This window comes from Notolepis coatsorum, assembly GCF_963971535.1.
Source record: "Notolepis coatsorum genome assembly, chromosome: 17".
NCBI classification, from domain to species: domain Eukaryota; kingdom Metazoa; phylum Chordata; class Actinopteri; order Aulopiformes; family Paralepididae; genus Notolepis; species Notolepis coatsorum.
This window is the reverse complement of record NC_140181.1, coordinates 100,851,517-100,873,425: the sequence shown is the minus strand read 5'-3', so window position 1 is coordinate 100,873,425 and position 21,909 is coordinate 100,851,517. Positions and strand designations below refer to the sequence as shown.

Sequence of the window (21,909 nt, the reverse complement as noted above, 5' to 3'; positions counted from 1 at the left end):
AACCGGTTTGACTGATTGATTGATTGAACATTTTACTAGGTAACTTCACTGTGCTTCTTAAACAAGATGTAGCAGTACTGTCTATCTGTATGTCATGTATGTAGTATGTCATATATGTTATGATGAATTGAAAATGGGGGACCCTGATGTAAACAAGACGAAAGTCTTTCTCTGGTCTGCATCCCTTTAACAATTGTGTGTATTGAGCCGTACTGTATTGTACCCATTCTGCAATCTGGTAATAAAATGTTCAATCAATCAATCAATCAATCCAATAACAACCGGTTTGACTGATTGATTGATTGAACATTTTACTAGGTAACTTCACTGTGCTTCTTAAACAAGATGTAGCAGTACTGTCTATCTGTATGTCATGTATGTATGTCATATATGTTATGATGAATTGAAAATGGGGGACCCTGATGTAAACAAGACGAAAGTATTTCTCTGGTCTGCATCCCCTTAACAATTGTGTGTATTGAGCCGTACTGTATTGTAGCCATTCTGCAATCCGGTAATACAATTTTCAATCAATCAATCAATCAATCAAATCTGGAAAAAAAAGAAGAAGAAAAAACGTCTGCCATTTTTTTCTTTTTTTTTCTCGATTTTTCTTTTGTTTCACAATGAGTCATGACAAATTAATTACATAATCCATGTGTATGTAACAAACTAACATATTCCAGTTGAGTGTATCTTTTTTGGAGGATTCGTTCAAAAGCTATTCATACTTCCATTTTTCTATCTATGGCGGATTGATTCAGACAGAAAGAATAAAGTATTTCGGTTGTGGGAGGGATCTGGGGTCACGTGGAGTGTGTTATACTAAATAACAACCGGCAACTTCACTGTTTCAGCCAATCAGAATCAAGACATTTGCATGCCATTGTATAAACATAGTTTTAGGTGTACACAGTAGAAAATGTTTGTGTTTTAAAAAGAAATACTTAAAACTCCTCAAGAATTTACAGGGGAGGGTTGAATTGGATGATACAAAATTGGGATGGGAGAAAATATAGAAAATGGGAGAAAAAGTGGATAAAAAAAAAAAGAATTTACGAGACACTCCTGCAATTTCATGAATGACCTATGCTCCCCAAATAGCAAAAGGGTTTAAGTCAAGTAAGTCAAGTCCTGCAATGTGTTTCACACTGGTATTTATTCATACAGTATCCTTGTTCCAAATGGAAGAGGTTTCACTAGAGGACAACGCCAAACAACACATAACTACACTGACTGTACAAATATGTTAAAGGAATGAATGAGTCAAGAGAACATTATCTTAGGGCAGTGGTCTTCTATTCATACAAAAAGGCTGAAATTGTTCTTATCAAAAATGGATATTCTCTGCATGCATTTTGATCCACATTACAACACTAACAAAAGAAAGATGATCCTATAAACAATATCAACATACATTCTTGATTCATAGTTTAGAGTACAGAAAATGTAAGTCCATAGGATGCACAGACTGCTGTGAACGACGATCGTCTATATTTTATGTCATGTCACATTTTGTGAACGGTTTAAAGGAGTAATGGGCGGCCGTTGATTTTGGGCAGAACTTCGAAATAATATTTTCAAATCCTTAAACCGAATTCGACAACGCCCCTTCCCAATCAGAACGCATCAGGTTGCCCCCAAAGCCATGCCCGCTAGGTACAGTAGCTAGCAGGCAGTATGTGTCAGCAGCAGGCCTTTGTGTACGCGTGCAACTGTTATGTGCATGTGTCACTCGAGGGTTTGATAGACAGCTTGCTCGTTCCAATCGTTTGACTTGGTCGTTCGTTTGATTGGATGTCATTGTTTGAGCTCCTGCCCCTTACCGGAATGATCTTTAAAAAAATTCTGCTGTCAAACGTTCTTATTTTGTACTTATTTTGTACTATCGATTACTGTCAAGATATAATGAGAAATGTAAAATGTTGGAAGAAATCAGCAGCCACCCATTGATCCTTTAACCCTTTCTACCCAATTTTGGACATTATATTCAAGACAGTTGAACAGATCTGTCCTTTTTCCCATCCTATTACCTTCCATTTATATGTAAGGCAATAGCTCTTTAAAGTCCTGTTCAAATACAGTCATTTGGACGTGTTCACAACTGTGGCGCCTATCTTTTTCCTTCCTCACGTACAGACACACACACACACACACACACACACACAGTGGGGGTTCGTCTCCAACGAGGCTGTGTGTGTGTGAAACACCTGTATATACGCTGTGACCTCGGGAGGTAAGCGACAGTTGTGATTGGAGGATCAAGAAAAGGGGCAGGGTTTGAGACAGGTCCATTCTCCATCCATGCAGTCCATGAAAGGCACGTGGGAAAGTCATTCAAGAGTGTCACGGGCCGCTGTGTTTTTCGGAGGTTCGCCGGTGCGGGGGGCGCGCGTGGAGAGAGACCGCCCTGTGTGGACAACTGGACTCTGCTTCCTTCCTCGCTGAACAGGCAGAGCTTGGCGTCGTCACGGCAACGTCACAACATACGTCATGATGACGACGCCCTCCGACGTCACCGTCCGCCTCATGTGCTTCCTGTCTCTGGGGGGAGGGGGGGGGGGGGGGGTATCTGTGCCAAGGGTGGTGTTGTTGTTGTTGTTGTTGTTGTTGTTGTCGTTGTTGTTGTTTGGTCCGCTTCAATGGATGCCCATGTAGCTTCCGTCCAGGTGATATCTATGAGGGGAATCAATCACACGAGTCAAGTTCAAGAGCTTCCGAATGAAGCGCACAAGATATAGAACCTTGAGGCGCGGTGACTGGTGGCGACTTATTTTATAGACGTGAAAATGGAAAAGCAATGGACGAATAAAAAAGAGTGATATTGTAATAGAAAATAAGTAGAACACCACAGAGATGATGGTTGTAGAGTATTTGGAGCACACACACAAAGACACTGATGCAAAAATCATTCAATTTAAGTTGGTCTTATTTATCAGTATTTATGTTTTCATCAAATGTATTTATGGAAAGCATTGCATGTTGATAAAATACCAACATAGAATAACACAAAACGTGCATTATGTTAGCTTAAGGCTTTTTTTGTGCTGTACTCCTTTTCGAGTGTGTGTGAGAATGTAGAAGCCATGTTTCTTTAACTCTAATTTGTGTTGATTACACTGCCCCCTAGTGGATAATGTAGATTATGCAGCAAAATAATTTCTCAGTTTCCCAGAAGCCATGCTGCTGTGCTCTTCAGCTGAACACTGGGCTGCAAATGTGTTTTCTTAATCGCCTCTGCCTTGGATTCCATTTGTCTGGAAGTAAAATAAATATGATTAGGATGTATCTTGTTCTGAAATGTGAGAGAAAAGACTAGTCTGCAAGATAGAACTTTTACTCCTCCATGTGTTCCTGCCATGTCAAATTAAGCTAGCTAATTAGCTTGAATGTCCCAGTTTGCCTGTTACATTTTTTATATTTTAAGTTAATGGACATTTATATGTTGATATATTATGCTGAGTACACTTATTTCTGTTTATAATGCATTTTTGTACAATTTGTAACATGGATGGTTGTATGCATCTGTCTCCGCTTGTGTTTCCAGTTTCACCGTAGCGTAGGCCTATGCTTCTCCAGTAGGTGCACAATAAAGTCAAGCCTTGTCTTTATTGGATGGAAACGTGTATGGTTAGCTATCTGTCTTGCTCTGCTCAGTGACATTCGATAGTGTGTATTCAAAATACCTTCTGTACAAATGTGTGTGTGTATGATGAAAGAGGCCCACATTTGGTAGTGCAGTACACAAGCAGCAATATGAAAACAGAATATGATGATGTCACCCTGTAGTACTGAGTTATTTATGTTTCAGGCCAATTAACAAGATTTGTGCAAATCCCCTCTATCTCTTACTCTCTTCATTCTCTCTATTCCCTCTTTATTTCGGTCTCTCTCTATTCCCTGTCTATTCCCTCTTTCTTTCTGTCTCTCTCTCTTCCATGTCTATTCCCTCTTTCTTTCTGTCTCTCTATTCCCTGTCTCTATTCCCTCTTTCTTTCTGTCTCTATTCCCCGTATATATTCCCTCTTTCTTTCCGTCTCTCTATCTATTCCATGTCTATTCCCTCTTTCTTTCTGTCTCTCTCTATTCCTCGTCTCTATTCCCTCTTTCTTTCTGTCTCTCTATTCCCCGTCTCTATTCCCTCTTTCTTTCCGTCTCTCTCTCTATTCCCTCTTTCTTTCTCTCTATTCCCTGTGTCTATTCCCTCTTTCTTTCCATCTCTCTCTCTATTCCCTGTCTCTATTCCCTCTTTATTTCCATCTCTCTCTCTATACCCTGTCTCTATTCCCTTTTTATTTCCGTCTCTCTCTATACCCTGTCTCTATTCCCTCTTTCTTTCCATCCCTGTCTCTATTCCCTTTCTTTCCGTCCCTGTCTCTATTCCCTCTTTCTTTCCGTCCCTGTCTCTATTCCCTCTTTCTTTCCGTCCCTCTCTATTCCCTCTTTCTTTCCATCCCTCTCGCTATTCCCTCTTTCTTTCTGTCTCTCTCTTTCCGTCTCTCTCTCTCTCTCTCTCTCTCTCTCTCTCTCTCTCTCTCTCTCTCTCTCTCTCTCTCTCTCTCTCTCTCTCTCTCTCTCTCTCTCTCTCTCTCTCTCTCTCTCTCTCTCTCTCTCTTCCCTGTCTCTCTTCCCTGTCTCTATTCCCTCCCCCCCACCCCACCTCCCAGGAATGCTTGGCGGATCTCACTAACTAAAATGATTGGCATCACAATGACAGATGGGTTCTAAAAATAAAGATGATAGATGCTGTGATGGAGAACGGTCTACTGTGTTTGATCTCACCCTTAAGTGCTAGACTGGTTGCCCGCTGGTTCCTCAACACTACTGCCCACATCGCCAACCCCCTCAACTGACTCAGATCTTTTAGGCAAAATGTCAGACTCCGACACTTTGCTTTCCGGAGAGCATCTGCACAGACGAGGATTAGTTGTAAATTCAGAGGGAGGGAGGAGAGAAGGAAGAAAGAAAGAAAGAAAGGAAGGAAGGAAGGAAGGACAAGATCACCACATCCCCATGTATTGGAATCTAATCATTAGTTTAGATAATCATTAGTTTCAGGCTGCACAAGCAAAATAAATAGTGCAGGTACAGATATTGAGTTCTTGTTAGCAACACCAGAAGAGAAAGACATTGTAGTACATTGCGTCATTAAACCTTCAGTGCCGGTCAAAGGCTCTGTTCACACTGCAGGCAGAAGTGCCCTGAGATCTTTTTGCTCATGACTCCGATCTGTTTTTTTCACGACAATGTGAACAGCACAAATTATGTTTTCAATTAAGATTTTTGCCACTTTCATAATGTGGTCCTTGAGATACAGGTCTGATTTTTTTTGCAATGCGACCTCAGTCTGAACAGTCACGTCAGAATCCATGCGACTTGTACGTCACTCTAGGTTGACGTTCATCACAGTTCCGTGGCGGGCGTCACACAGTGTTTGGGGTGATACTTCTGTACAAGCAAGACTTGAGGGGGATATACTGTATGATAACCGGTTTGTGTTTGAAGGCATTCTCTTTCACCTTCTCCTCGCCTCCATTAGCATCTGCTCACAAAATTAGCTGGCCTCCACTGCAACTTATAAATTAAACCATACAACTTCAGTGTCACTACCTTCACTACCACACTACAGAAGGTTAACCCTTTCACTACCACACTACAGACGGTTAACCCGTGATAGTGAAAGGGTTAACCTTCTGTAGTGTGGTTGTGAAAGTGGTAACCCTTTGTCGTGTGGCAGTGAAAGGGTTAACCGTCTGTATTGTCGCAGTGAAAGGGTTAACCCTTTGGGTAGTGTGGTAGTGAAAGGGTTATGTCCATCGTCATTGTTGTGTATCTGCGCATGACGTGTCAGTTCTACAGCCAAACAAAAAAATCGGACCTGAGCAATAACTCAGAATCGAGCACTAAGGCTTGCAGTGTGAACATAGCATAAGAGACCAGTTCAAGCAAACCGAAGGAGAAGATGCGGGAGGGGGAAGAGCAGATTGAGAGATGAAAGCAGGAGGAAGAGGAGGAAGAGAAGCCCCTGAGGATCGTTGCTGCAGCAGGCCGACGTAAAAAGGAAACGGGGAGGTCATCCACAGGTACACCTGAACCAAGGAAACTATAAAAGGAAGGAAGGGTCATCATCACGTCAGAATACGATCTGCTTAGTGCCAGACTTTGGTGCCAGTTCTATTGAAGCCTGTATTAATCAACCAATATATCAAACGTTAGCTAGTTACCAATTTAATAACCTGTTTAAATGCTAGGTCATCAACATGGAGATAACGATCCCATTCCACTCAATGTCGGCCGAACTGGAAGTTTCTGCGCTTGCACCAATGTGCGTTTTAACGCGCTACACAGTGATGTGATGGCCCTTCCTTTTTTTGATAGGTTTCTTGACCTGAACTGGGAAAGTTGGAAGAGCATCTACTGTCAGTGGCGAATCCTTGTGGAAGCCAACGGAAGCCATGCCTCCCTATAAATTTCATATCAAATTATGAAATATGAAATATGAAAAAAAAAAAAAATTAAATATATATTTTTTTTAATATAGTTTACATTCATTTTCATCTGTGCATCTGTGTTTTTTTTTTTTTTTTTTTTATATGTCTCCCTCTTCTCCTTCTCACTCCCTCTAACACACTGTCAGACTGTGCTCACTACTGCAGCTAGTATAGGAGAGAAGCAGTGGGTAGGTCTCTTTCTCCAGGCTTCCAGCATTATAGAGTGAGTCCAAACTCCAAATCCGATCCTAGCCAATCAGATTCGAGCTGACTGCCACTGGCCACACCCTAAAAGTTTAAAACGGAGCTGGGAGGAAGACGTTCAGCATAATATTCCACCTGGAGGCGGGGCAGGTGCCATATTTTCCCCTCTGCACTCTGAACACTCTGTATTAACCCGTAACTGTTCCCACGGGCCGAATATTGCCCCGATCCTCGCGAGATTAAATCCACGGGGACCTCTCGGCGTGCCGAAGCTTTTCCTAAATCACTTCCATCATCGAAAACGAGGGGAAAAGGTCGGCTCGCGACCCTGAAAATGTCGCGTGATTTTAAAAACGCTGTATTAAGTGAGCCTATTATGGGATCCACGCGAGCTTTCTATCGTGGAAACATCTGGGCGTCCCGCAACTTTTACTGATTCACATGTAGCCCCTAAAATGCTTAGAAAAGGAAAACAGAAAGCGTGGAATAAACTCGCCGAAACGGAAAAGTGTCCCACGGGCGCGCCGTGATTCCGATCCGCGTGAAAATATTCACGGCCATAGAGGAGACCGTGGGACACCTTTTTGCAACCGAATATGTGTCTCGAATTTGCTCCCACGCGGCGCGCAAAATCGCGCAAGGAAAAATCGGACCAAAAATTAACCAATGCTCCAGCAGTATTAATGACCCTGATGTAAACAAGACAAACGTCTTTCTCTGGTCTGCATCCCCTTATACAATTGTGTGTGAATGAATGAAAACTTTATTAACAGATTGCAGAATGGGTACAGTACAGTACAGCTCAATACATACAATTGTTAAGGGGATGCAGACCAGAGAAAGACTTTCGTCTTGTTTACATCAGGGTCCCCCATTTTCAATTCATCGTAAATGTGTATTGAGCCGTACTGTATTGTACCCATTCTGCAATCTGTTAAATAAATAAAAATAACGTTTGACTGGCCGCCGAGCCATACTGTAGTGTACATGGTGACTGCTTGACTTTAAAAAAAAAAAAAGTATTAATAAAAATATTGAATTTTTTTTTTTTAATAATTTTTTTTTGGCTTCCCCTGTTATTTTACCCACGCGACGCCACTGTCTACTGTAGCTACATATGATGGCGTTCTATCTGGAATCCACAAACGATCGCTCTGGAGTGAATCGTCTGAATCTACGCTGATGACTGAATAATAAACGGTGATGATTCTGTCAGCTCTATTTTGAAAACTGTACCAACCATGGTGCATATCCAGTGATGAAAGTAACAACCCGTTTCTTTTTTATCCCATCGACCGCATGGGATTCATAAATCCGCCAGACACTTTCATTACACCAGCCAAATCGAAAACGTCAGCAGCTGTTCTAACACCCCCCTCCTGCCTGCCGGTGACCCCCTCCTCACCTGTTGTGTGTGGGGCTGCGGCTGTACGGAGCTCCGTGAGCCCCGGGGAGAGAGTACTGAGGTGGCGTGTCTGGCATGTCGTACTCCGCCAGCCCCACCGCCAGCTGGTTCCGCCAGTTACCTGTGCTGGCCACTGAGGACACTGCAAACATAAACCAAAAAGAAAAAAAGGTTAAAACACTCAACTAGTTCAAGTTTAGTTTTATTCGTCACATATAAAGCACAATGTACGTTATGGTGAAATGCTTGGTTCTGTATGAGTCCCCTAAAAAAGTTAAAAGAATAAAGACCAAACACTATACAAAATATACAATATACAACGAACTAAAGTACAAAATAAAGTACAAAATTTGCAAATGCAAATAAGGATATAACTCAGGAGTCTTTGGCCAGCGTTAAAGGTGCTGTAAGTGGTATTCCTTTGTTAAAATAGCTGGTCTACATGTTAGAATAATAGCTCTACACTCTGCTCTACTGATGTAGAGCGTTTGGTCAGTAACACGGCTCTCCCCCTCCCTCCTACTCCCCCTCCAGACTGAAAAGATGGTCTGGCAAAAATAAGATGTGAAAAAAATAGTTTTAAACAAATAATTATGTGCTTGAAACTGGTTTCAAATAATCGGTCAGTGCAGTGAGCGAATTTGGCTTGGCAAGAGTTCTTGAAATAAGTAATACGATCTAGGGTTCTCTCACCTGATTGGATAAAGTGGGAAGGGATACCAGAACATTTCTTTTGTGTTTATTGCAGATGGGAGGGACTGGGAGACCCATGTTACTGACCAAACACTCTATACCAGTGATGACTGTCAGAATGTAGAGCTATTTAACACATATTTCAACACAAAAATACTACTTACACATTTAACACATTTAACTTCAAGATTCAGGTTGCAAAAGGAGTTATTTTACTTCACGTATAGAACAACAACGCATCACAATGGCAATGTGTTGTTACGGTATAGTTATTCTTATTAAAGAATAATAAATGTGTAAACAAAAATTTATATATATATACTGTATTTTCTTTTTTAATACTTTATACTATACTAAAATACTAGGTCTTGTGGCACTGTGGTAGTTTTGAATGGGCAAATCTGTAACACTAAAGATGGTGGCAACGACAAAGAATTGCTGCAAAATAAACATAAATTAGTTGTTTAAATAATAATAAAATGGGCGGCTACGTGGTGCAGTGGGCAATGCGCTCACCATGAATACTGGAGGCTGGGCTCAAACAGATCATCTCCCTGTTCGAGCCCAGCGCTCCACATTGCTTTCAGTTTAGCTGGTCGTCCGCACTAATACACATTGGCAGTATTAGGGGGAGGGAAAACTGATGGGTGGGGATCGGGCGTTGTGGACAGCGACTCCTACAGGTCGGTTGGTGCGCCTGCGCAGTAGAATCAGGAAGCGACGGGGGCGGGGCCCCTCCAAAGCCCAGACCCCCGACGCTGAAAGATCGAGCCGCGCAGGTGGAAAGATGCGACTGCTGTTACCTCGAGTATCGGAGGGGACTCGTGCTATGTATGACTTAGTCCACATTGTAGCCGGCTTGTGGGAGGCAAGAAACAGCGTTCAAAGACAGGGGAGGGTTGAATTGGACGATATGAAAATTGGGATGGGAGAAAAATAGAAAATGGGAGAAAAAGTGGATCAAAAATATAATAATAATAAAAAAAATTATAACGTTAATATTATTTATCGATAATTTTGTCCCGATTTATCGATTCTTCCAAATGGCATATCGTCTCAGCCTTAAAGAAAATAAAAATGTCTCCCCACCAAACCCCCTCGAAAAGACAAAAGAGGGGAGTCGTTACCCGAGGAGTAAGACGTGGTACGACTGGAGTGGCTGAACGGAGCCGGCATGGTCTGATAGCCCAGGCTGAGCTGAGAGCCGCTGTCGTAGTAGTCGCATCCCGCCGTCATCAGCCCCCTCCCCGCCTCCCGGTGCCCCCCGCTGCGGTGGTACCAGCCGCGCAGATGCTCCGCCACCAGGGCCTTCTGCATGTTCTTGGCCAGCAGCTCGTTCCTGGGCCCCGGCCGGACCCGCGGCGGCCTCATGGTGGCGTAAGGGTTCTGGGCGAGCGGGCCGTCCGACCCGTTGCTGCTGTAGTGTCTGTAGCGGTCGTGTCCGTGGTGATAGGCGTGCGTCTGGTAGGACGGGTTGACGTTGTAGTGGCCCTCCACCTCATTCTCGTACACGAAGGCACCGTTGGAGTAAGGCTCCGCGTCCGGACAGGGGTAGCCGGCCACGTAGTAGGCACTGGGCGCGTAGTTCGCGGGCGGGGTCTCGTAACCGGAGCCGCCGGACTGGTTCCCGACCAGATTGGGCATGCTTCCCGTGTTCCCGTAGACCTCCACCCTCCGGTGTAGATGGTGCAGGTTGCGGGTCCTGGAGTCCAGGGTGCAGTAGTGGGGGTTGGGCGCTCCGCCGCAGTAGTCCAGGCTGGACTGACTGGCGTAGGAGGAGCAGTCCTCCAGGGCCTCCGTGCTGTTGCTTCGGTGGGCCGGCGACAGGGTGAACACGGGCTTCTCCGACGACTCCGTGTCTTTCCTGAGCCGAGGGTCTGACTCGAGGCTCCCGCTGCGGTGTCGGAAGCACTGGGAGCTGACCTCCGACCTGTGGAAGGGATGCGGAACACTTAAGGTTATGTGGAATTTCTATCCCAAGGAAATAGGCAATTACAGTGTATAGTTATGTATTGATTCATTTAAAAAGGGTTGGGATTTTGGGTGAGAGATTGCAGGGTATATATAGGTGGAGGGTGGAAGAGGAGGATGCAGCGATGGTTTGGGGCAGACCTGGGTCAGAGGGTGTTAATAATTGTATATTACTAGGGGTGTAAATATTTGACCCCACAACGATTCGATTAGATTACGATTCTTCAGGCAACGATTCAATGCATCATGAAATCTCTTCATTTGACCACGATTCGATGCGATTCGACCTTAGGATCGATGCATTGCGATGCATTGTTACACCCCTATATATTACAGTACCAGACAGGTGGGTTTTCCAAATCAGGACAATTACTGTGAGAGTGGAAACTTGTCAAACACTGAGAAATATACTAAATTGACTTTCACATACTATCTTGTGATCATCTGAGCTTTCTGGCACTCACTTCACTGTTCGATGTACTACAACAGTATGTTGACTAAAACAAACCATTAGGGGTGTAAATATTTGACCGCACAACGATTCGATTACGATTCTTCAGGCAACGATTCAATGCATCATGAAATCTCTTCATTTGACCACGATTCGATTAGATAAATTTTCGATCAGTTAAAACAAATTTTATACACAAATGTGGCTGGGGGAACTGATTCACAATCTTTTTGTATCTAATCGATTCTAACATTTTCAAATCGATGCAGTTGAATCGTCACCTTAGGATCGATGCATCGATGCATTGTTACACCCCTACAAACCATACAACAACATTAAACCCTTATTTTATTTGGCCGATCAGGTCTGGTTGGGGGAAGACACTTGGTTATTATAGCCACGCCGGGGGGAAAGAAACAGGGTCAGACCTGAGCTGGCTGCTGCTGTAGGCATTGCGCGTCATCATCACCGGATGAGGGGGCTGCATGCCGTGTGGATCTCTGGGGAGCCTGGAAACGGTCTTGTAGGGGCTACTGTTGGCGGAGGAGACCTCCCTGGGGCCTCCCTGGTGGTACTGCGTTGGCTCCTGGCCATCGGAAGCTAGTCTGGAAGGGTGTGTGTGCGTGTGGAGGAACAGGAAGAGGATCTTTAGCAACAGCTCTCTCTGCCTGAAAGGTTCAGGGGGAAACAGGTGGGGCTGCAAACATGACAGTGCAGGCCTAACGTGCTGTGTCACTCAAAATCATTACCTCATCACTGAATAGAAACGTTACAAGACCAGTTATTCTTCATTGCACGTCTCAGGGCATTTAATGAATTAGATTAGATTAGATTGATTGATTATTGATAAGATTTATTTATTGTGATTGTACAGCACAAGTACAGTACAATGAAATGAGGTTTGGCATCCAACCAGAGTGCAAATGTAACAGTAAAGTGCAATAATAATATACAATGTACAGGTGATTAAACTGGGTATAAAATATATGAATTAGTAATACTGAGTATAGTGCTAATCAGATGTATGTACAGAGCTGTAATATTAATATGTACAGTGATACAGGTATAAAGACACTATGGTAGTAGTCATGCTGGCCAGCAGTAACTAGTAAAAGTAGGTAAGGGATATGTACAGATATAGATAGATAGTATTACACATGTAAAACGGATTATATGCAGTTATGTACAGACAGATGTGGATAGATATATATATATACGGTAATAATACATATATATATATATATATATATATACACGGTATACAGCATTATTGTACATGCTATCATACAGAGTTATATGGGTTATATGCAGGTGTATAAGTAGGTATATAGAAGATCTATATACAGGTACAGTATATACCGGTGGGGTTCACATGCCTTGGAGCGACATTGTACTATTGTAGTTATTTTATGCCTATCCTTAAGTCTGCACGTTTACATTGCACTACTTTTATTGTCTTTTATACCTTTTCTTATGTCTGCAATTTATGCATTGTTTTTTTATTTTGTCAATTTGTGTGCTGATTTTATTCCTATGTTTAGGCCCATGTGTGAAGAAGTACTCAGTACTATGATAGTTATTAATATTTATTATTGTTATATTGTAGAAATGTGTGCATTGAAATGTCGGTAAAGTCTCGACGACATTGAAAAGGAGGGTGACCTCAATTGTCTTTTCGAGAATAAATAAAGGTTGATGATGATGATGACGGACAGATGGATGGATGTACAGTATATACAGTATATGAACAGAAGGGACGGAGGCGTATGAAGGGGCTGTTAGTCCCTATACACACCTGCTGTGGTTCTTGTGATGGTTGTCTCTGGGGGATCCATGTCTTTCCAGATCAAACTCGGGTCCAACCGAACATGCGGGGCTCAGCTGGGGGGAGCACTGGACCGACCGGGACCGAGGCCTCTGGGGACCCTCTGAGTCATCTGAGTGCAGGCAGGGGGGCAACCGTGGGTTAGAATACTGCCATGCAGCGGGTCACCATAGTAACAGTGAAATAAATAATTTTTTCCCCCGGGCTGCGGCCCGGACCGATGTAAAAATTGGCTGGGGGGTGCATTATAAATGCAAATATCATATCATATCATATCAAATGTTCTTACATAATGATAAGATAAGATATTCCTTTATTGATCCCCTTGGGGAAATTCAGGCATCATAGCAGCATGGGGGAAGGGGGAGAGGAGGTACAGATATGGGCATTCTAATAGTAGAAAGACATAAATATAGGCAAAAAAATTATAGTACAGTAGAAAAGTTAAAATAGGCAGTTTAAACAATATACATTAACTCTGAATATATGAGCAAGTAGGCAGTGTGATCAAAAGTGCAGATGAGGGTCTGTATGCCCCATCAGTTATATTATACATTACAATAAATATGGTTACAATAAACACTAGAATCAATATACTATGAGTAAGTAAAGTATATAATACTAGGGCTGACCTAGTATGAGTCTGTGGCTGAACCTGCTTGAGTTGAGTATAATCTCTAACAACGTGTCTCATTGGAATTTTTTCCGTCTTACTCACCGTCTTCCGTCGGTAGGCTGGAGAGGGAGCTGCAGGCTGAGCGCATGAGTTCATCTGGGGAAGAAATCCAAAAGTACTGCATTCGTTTAAAAAAATAAAAATTTATTTATAAAATTGGTAAACCTGAGTCTTTGTGGTCAGAACTACAACCCACCAATACTAGACATGGCTATGTCACCAGACACGCCTTGGGTCTTCATTTTACTCTACCTCTACCAAGAACAAATGTACTGAAGAGAACCGTAATGTATAGAGCTGCTGCATACTGGAATTGTATACCTGTGAAGATAATGATGATCAGCAACAAATTTACTTTTAAGAAAAAGTTGAAAAATGCTGTTATGAATAATGAAATACAGTTGAGTTATTGATTTATTTAGTTAGTATTGTATTTGTGGTTGGAGCCTTTTTTTGTGTTGAGATTTTGAAGATATTGAGAATGTACGCTAAAGTGTTTCTTATGTTTATTTTTTTTACGCCAATGTTGTAAGTTATGTGTTCGGACCCCAGGAAGAATAGTCTTTCACCCATGGGTGTAGATGTAGACTAATGGGGATCCATATAATAAACAAATAATAAACACTCATACGCACGTTCCACTGTCAAACATCTCCATCCAAGCAGGAAGTAAACTAACCGGTGCTACCTTTACTCATATTGTTTTCCCGGGGACATGCATTGCTATTCCTATCACTATTTGGGCAACTTTACACAATTCCTGTGAGTCTATTGAACACATCTGTAAGCTTTTATTAAAAAAAATGCATTGTTTTATATTTCTAATCAAGTACTCAAAAGCCAAAATGTTCTCCCTTTGGATTTCAGGCTGTGTTGGCCTGGCTCCGCCCATAAGCACTTTGTGTAAATGAGTATGTGCTACTGCTGCTTCCCCGCGAGGTCCAGGTTGTGTGTAAATGAGTATGTGCTACTGCTGCTTCCCCGCGAGGTCCAGGTTGTGTGTAAATTAGTATGTGCTACTGCTGCTTCCTCGACAGAAGCTCCTCTCTCTCTCTCCCTCTCTCTCTCTCTCTCTCCCTCTCTCTCTTTCTCTCCCTCTCTATCTCTCTCTCTCCCTCTCTCTCACTCGTTGTCTGCCTCGCTCTGTTTGAGGAAGTGAAGATAATTCCACTCGCTCTGCTGTCGCTGTCAACCATAGAGGGGGCGTTAGTTATGCAAATCAGTGCTATAGACCACCGCAACACTTCCGCGATTATGAAATCAGGGAGGAGATAGCGGGGGGAGCAAATTAATGAATGTGGATGAGAGCCTTGATGTAAGTGGTTGCAGCTACGCCGTTCAGACTCCGTTGGCAATCTGTGCATGCGTATGGGGAGTAGGTGCTGAAAAGGGGACTTTAGCTCGGCCGATTTAGTTCTGATCGATTTGGACTTGGTCGCGCCGTGTTCAGGAGACTCAGGCACATAAAAGTCTATTGGATCATGTCTCCAGCACCCACACAGCCGTAGCTGCAACCACTTACATCAAGGCTCTCATCCACATTCATTCATTTGCTCCCCCCGCTATCTCCTCCCCGATTTCAATGTAACGCGGAAGTGCAGTGGTCTATATTCACATCAGCAAAACCGTCAAATCAGAACAGCTTAGTTGAGTGAGGGAGGATCTCGTGAACTCGAGACTAGACCGATATGGTAATATGGTAATTAGAGACACAGACCCATTGATACTAACCCATATTACTATAAAACCATGCTAAACACAGAAAAAAGCCATTTATAATGCATGTCCCCTTTAACATATTGAATAAATAATATTATATTATTGTTCCCCCCATATTCTTATCGAAAATGTACCGAAATGTGTTGAAAAAAGTTTAGAGACAGAGGTGTTTAGCAGGCTGTGACATACAGGCATAGAGCCAGAGGTGTTTAGCAGGGTGTGACATACAGGCGTAGAGACAGAGGTGTTTAGCAGGGTGTGACATACAGGCGTAGAGACAGAGGTGTTTAGCAGGCTGTGACGTACAGGTGTAGAGACAGAGGTGTTTAGCAGGCTGTGACGTACAGGTGTAGAGACAGAGGTGTTTAGCAGGCTGTGACGTACAGGCGTAGAGACAGAGGTGTTTAGCAGGCTGTGACGTACAGGCGTAGAGCCAGAGGTGTTTAGCAGGCTGTGACGTACAGGCGTAGAGACAGAGGTGTTTAGCAGGCTGTGACGTACAGGCGTAGAGCCAGAGGTGTTTAGCAGGCTGTGACGTACAGGCGTAGAGACAGAGGTGTTTAGCAGGCTGTGACGTACAGGCGTAGAGACAGAGGTGTTTAGCAGGCTGTGACGTACAGGCGTAGAGACAGAGGTGTTTAGCAGGCTGTGACGTACAGGCGTAGAGACAGAGGTGTTTAGCAGGCTGTGACAATGACATACAGGCGTAGACTAGAGACAGAGGTGTTTAGTCTCTGAACGCAGTGCATGCTTCCTTGCGTCGCATGTAATGAGAGTCTCTCTCTCTCTGTCTCAAGTAGCCAAACTTTACACGATAAAAACGAACTGGATATTTGGATAGTGTGTGTGTGTGTGTGTGTGTGTGTGTGTGTGTGTGTGAGAGTGATTTTTGGCTGTTGGACTGTTGGACTTTGGAAAACCACTAGCCATAGCCAAAGTTAACTGTGTCGTCGTTACCTGAGATGATCACTGAGGCTCTCTGCGTCGGCTTCTTCCCCTTCTTGATCCGGTACTGGTTCATGTCGTCCTCGATCTGCTGCAGCCTCTGCATGGCGTCCAGGCAGTTCCTCCTCCTCTTCTTCTTCACCGTCTTGCAGATCTCTGTCTCGTTCGCCAGCTTCTTCGCCGCCTCCACGATCTTCCGCTGCAGGGCGAACCGGCTCTCCAGGTTCCTCAGGTAGGGGTCCTGTTGATCGTAAGTGTTTTCTAGTGTTAGTGTTTTCTAGTGTTAGTGTTTTCTAGTGTTAGGGTTTTGTCGTTTCCACCATCTTTGTTTTCGTGTTTGCAGTTCGTTTTTGATAGTGTTTGTTTTTGTAGTTAGTTTGTTCCTTTTTTCCCTGCCAGCTCTGCTGAGGTTAATTCCCCCCGGGCAGATGAGATGTCGGTCGATTTCAAGAGATTTATTTGTCACATACTACATACACAAGACAATGTAGTGAAATGAAGGTGGCCATGCCCGCCTAGATTGTGCAAAGATACAAATAATAAAATAGAATAGATAATACAATAGACATGCTAAAAAGTAATAATAGAAGAATAAAATACAATACAATGCTAAGCTTAAGAATTAAGGTAAAGTACTGTATACAATAATTATACTAATGTACAGTTATGTTTCCACAATGTTATACCAGGAGAAGAATAACTTAGTTGTTAGTTGATTTCAATATTGATTTTGGAATTATAATATTGATTTGGAATTATAATTAGTAGGGTTGCAGGACTTAATTATAATATTTTGGAATAGCCTCCTGAAAGGCAGTTGATTGATACAGTGATGCCCTTCGGACGCCCTATTTACTTGATCCTCCAATCCAATCAACTGTTGGTTCTGATTGGAGGATCAAGAGAAGAGGGCAGGGTTTGAGATAGGTGATTGATTGATTGATTGATTGATTGATTGATTGATTGATTGATTGATTGAAAACTTTATTAACAGATTGCAGAATGGGTACAATACAGTACGGCTCAATACACACAATTGTTAAGGGGATGCAGATCAGAGAAAGACTTTCGTCTTGTTTACATCAGGGTCCCCCATTTTCAATTCATCATAACATTTATGACATACACGACATACAGATAAACAGTACCGTTACATCCAGACATTTATGACATACAAGATATACAAATATACAGTACTGTTTAAGAGACAGAGTTTCTAAAAGAGAGTATACATTTGAGGGGGAAGAAACTGTACATTGGAGGGGGTTGGGTGGGGGGAGGGTGGGTTTGGACATTTACGGGGGCCAGTTTCGAATTGCAGCCTCCCGTAGGTGCTCTTTGAGAGCGGTTTTGAAGGTGGGTAGGGATTCACATTATTTTACGGCTGTGGGTAGGGTGTTCCACATTGTTGTGGCATAATTGCGAAACGTGTTTAGTCCCTTGTTTGAGCCGAATCTGGGTTGAACATGATTTGTGGAACTCCTGGTCAATTAGATAGAATACATCATTTCAACGAGATTGGTCAATTATATATACAACACCACCTCCAGTGTACCTTATATTAGTACATAACCAACACAATAGCTATGTATCCAATGTAATGCATTCTGTATTGTGAAATGCATGATATAATGTAGATAGGTCATCATTAGTTATGCCTTGTCTCCACTAGCCAGGGTTTAGCCGTACTGTGGCCTGTCTGGTCTCCACTAGCCAGGGTTTAGCCGTGCTGTGGCCTGTCTGGTCTCCACTAGCCAGGGTTTAGCCGTGCTGTGGCCTGTCTGGTCTCCACTAGCCAGGGTTTAGCCGTGCTGTGGCCTGTCTGGTCTCCACTAGCCAGGGTTTAGCCGTGCTGTGGCCTGTCTGGTCTCCACTAGCCAGGGTTTAGCCGTGCTGTGGCCTGTCTGGTCTCCACTAGCCAGGGTTTAGCCGTACTGTGGCCTGTCTGGTCTCCACTAGCCAGGGTTTAGCCGTGCTGTGGCCTGTCTGGTCTCCACTAGCCAGGGTTTAGCCGTGCTGTGGCCTGACTGGTCTCCACTAGCCAGGGTTTAGCCGTGCTGTGGTCTGTCTGGTCTCCACTAGCCAGGGTTTAGCCGTGCTGTGGCCTGACTGGTCTCCACTAGCCAGGGTTTAGCCGTGCTGTGGTCTGTCTGGTCTCCACTAGCCAGGGTTTAGCCGTGCTGTGGCCTGTCTGGTCTCCACTAGCCAGGGTTTAGCCGTGCTGTGGCCTGTCTGGTCTCCACTAGCCAGGGTTTAGCCATGCTGTGGCCTTGTCTCCACTAGCCAGGGTTTAGCCATGTTGTGGCCTGTCTGGTCTCCACTAGCCAGGGTTTAGCCGTGCTGTGGCCTGTTTGGTCTCCACTAGCCAGGGTTTAGCCGTGCTGTGGCCTGTCTGGTCTCCACTAGCCAGGGTTTAGCCATGTTGTGGTCTGTCTGGTCTCCACTTGCCAGGGTTTAGCCGTGCTGTGGCCTGTCTGGTCTCCACTAGCCAGGGTTTAGCCGTGCTGTGCCCTGTCTGGTCTCCACTAGCCAGGGTTTAGCCGTGCTGTGGCCTGTCTGGCACACAGTGAGCGTCTCCATTGTCTTTAGGACCTGGCCAAAACTGGCTGGACCCTGGCTGAGACAGACACCTTTCACAACCTGGCCAGACCTGGCTGGGACTGTTGTATCATCATGGTTTAGCTGGTGTACCACATTTGGTGTGTGTGAATTCTGAAAGGTTGCCTAGCAACCGGAGAGTTTACACAAGAAACGCAATGCAGACACAAACCCAACCATAGCATACCATACCATGCTAGAGACCATGGCTATAGCCACAGCCAGCCTGAACATAGCTAATGGAGACACAAGGCTCTAGTGAGACGAGACATGCTCTGTGTTCCGATTCCATTGAGTTGCGTCATACAGACCTCATTGTAGGGGAAAAGGTCATCCAACTTGAACTCTGTGCCAATTCGTCTCCTGACCTGGGGGGCCCTCTCGCCTGCGGACAGGGGGTACTCTTTTGGGAGCTTGCCCGTGAGCTCCTGGGGAAGAAGAAAATAAAAACAACAAGTAAACAAACTGTAAATAATTGTGGGCAAAACAACTCACTCGTGTATCATTTTTTTTTAGTTTTAAATTATGGCTATGTGTCTAATCTGCCCGTCGCTTGCTTATCAATGACTCATTTTCCAGTCAACATTGTCAAAGCGGATTGTTTTTTTATCGGTTCATTTTTGTTTTATAGCATTTTGAAAAGCCCTCGTTTTCAAGGAACGCTGAGATCTCAGCGAATACAACTCTGATTATCCCAATACTTGTAACATAGATTCCTTACCTCAGACCAGATGTTCTCCAAAAAGATCATTCCAATTCCTGATCGCCATTCCAAAAATCTATCGCTTTTATTGATCCAACGCTACATACTGTACATATGTAATCCACGCTGTTCTGAGGCTCCACAATGAATCCGATCGGCTCGGGTTACATGCCTGAGAAGTAAAATGTGGATTCCGGAATTTTCTTTTCTCATCCATTTTCATTGAGTCCATTCCAAATTTTTTACTTTATTATTTTTATTATTTTTATTTATTTATTATTTATTATTGATACTCTCATTGATACTATGTTTGTTTCTGACTCAAAGTGTGTGTGTGTGAGAGAGAGAGAGAGAGAGAGAGAGAGAGAGAGAGAGAGAGAGAGAGAGAGAGAGAGAGAGAGAGAGAGAGAGAGAGAGAGAGAGAGATGAGGAAGGGGCAAGAGAGCTGGGAGAGTGTGTGAGAGAGAGGGGGGGAGGCGGGCGGGGGTGAGTCCTCAGCCCTTGTGTGGGTGAATGTAACAAGTTCCTAACGTTTTCTTTCCCCTATTATTTCATGCACACTTTATTCATTGTTTTAAATTATTATTTTCTTTTAAGTTATTTTGTGCATCACTCTGTTTTGAATTTTATGCACATTTGCAATGCATGAGGGTCATCCTTTTGTGTTAAATGCCTGCATAAAGCAAGCATTTGTTGACTCTCATGTTGATAAGAGTATTAAAACTTGAAAAAGATCTGTTTAATGTAGATTTAGAACAGATAAAAAATATGCGATTAATCGCGAGCTATGGACAATCATGCGATTAATCAGATTAAATATTTTAATCGATTGACAGCCTTCTTAATCTAAATGTATCATGCTTCTGAAGGGCGCACCACCCCCAACGACAACAACACGGCAGAGGACGGTCGGCTGGCTGAACCCGACAGCTACACGAGGAAGTAGTTTGTCCCGAGAAAGATTTGTGCCTTGAGCCTTCTGTCAAGCAACATGTTGTTCACACAGTCCACAGAGCAAGCGATCAAAGGCAACATGATCTCTTCTTACCGCCTCTCTCAGGCAAATCTTCTTCAGCTCCTTGGTTTTCTTGGCCAGAACATCTTGGATCTCCTGCTCCTTCTTCCTCAGCTCGGCGAGCTTCTCCCTCTTCTGTTCTTCATTCACCTCAGAGTCTGCAGAGCCTGGTGGAGAGGAGACACTTTCACTGTTGTGTCCGCCGGTGAATGTTTACCAAGATGCACTCACTCTTAAAGGAACACGTAAACTTTTTGGGAAATTAGCTTATTTGCTATATCTACCCTGGAGTTAGACAAGCAGATACATACCCTTTTCTCCTCTGTGCATGCATTAGGCTTAGGGAACAGCCACACTGTTAGCCTAGCTTAGCGTCATTTACTGGAAGTAGGTGTGCCAGAGTGTAGCCTAGTTCCCAACAGTCATGAAATACACTCCAAATACAACTCCAAAACCTTCCTGTAAACATGTTGTGACCTGTGTATTTACCACATGGAGAAATGTAAAAAAAAAATAATTAGACATTTTCGTTTTCTAAGCAGATATATACTCGTAATTTTTTTTGCCGAACCACTGCTGCCTGGGCACAGTGATTTCATCACCTCAAAAGCCCTGTTGTTTTTTGAAAAAGGAAGAAAAGTGTATATATCTGCTTGTCTAACTCCAGGGTAAATGGCAAATAAGCAAATTTCCCAAAAAGTTGGCGTGTCCCTTTAAAAGAGACAGTGTTGAAATAAACACTAATAAATACTGATTAACACTAATTAACTATATAATTTAAAGCCAGGATGTTCACACATATTATTATAACTTTGCTCCCTGTCACAGAGCATCACTGGTGAAGATGATGACCTTATGACCTCTCAAGTTCAAAACAAAGAACAGCTGTCGTGGAGTGCCTGAGTAGTGTGGAGGGTATGAGTCCCTGGTCATTGCAAAAGCGACTCCTACTGGTCGGTCTGTTCAGCAGGAAGGGTGATCTTGGGGAGATAGAGTGAACCTCTTTACCAGTGAAACTCCTCACCGTCAGGTGAAAAGAAGCGGCGGGCGACTTCACATGTAACGGAGGAGGAACATGTAGGTAGTCTACACACCCTCCCCAGACCGACAGTAGGGCAGCGCAACGACCAGGAAGGGAATTGATAAAGAATATCCATCGTCATGGCTGGGTGTAATTTACGGTAGGGAGGTAAATGGCTGCATTTATATTGCG

The 21,909-nt window shown here is 43.6% G+C and overlaps 1 protein-coding gene across 1 annotated transcript in view; it reads right to left on the bottom strand.

Moving 5' to 3' along the window:
* Nucleotides 1-2,634: 2,634 nt before the first annotated feature.
* frmd4bb (FERM domain containing 4Bb) overlaps nt 2,635-21,909 on the bottom strand; it is a 74,931-nt gene continuing 55,656 nt past the window's right edge. The window contains exons 15-24 of the mRNA XM_084332808.1: nt 20,730-20,863; nt 19,290-19,406; nt 16,393-16,621; nt 13,759-13,812; nt 13,011-13,152; nt 11,644-11,820; nt 9,921-10,723; nt 8,101-8,242; nt 4,783-4,908; nt 2,635-2,676 (exon numbers count right to left, since the gene is read on the bottom strand). Coding sequence (XP_084188934.1) covers nt 4,785-4,908; nt 8,101-8,242; nt 9,921-10,723; nt 11,644-11,820; nt 13,011-13,152; nt 13,759-13,812; nt 16,393-16,621; nt 19,290-19,406; nt 20,730-20,863 — 1,922 coding nt within the window. The 3' untranslated portion in view covers nt 2,635-2,676; nt 4,783-4,784. The remainder of the gene's footprint in view (nt 2,677-4,782; nt 4,909-8,100; nt 8,243-9,920; nt 10,724-11,643; nt 11,821-13,010; nt 13,153-13,758; nt 13,813-16,392; nt 16,622-19,289; nt 19,407-20,729; nt 20,864-21,909) is intronic.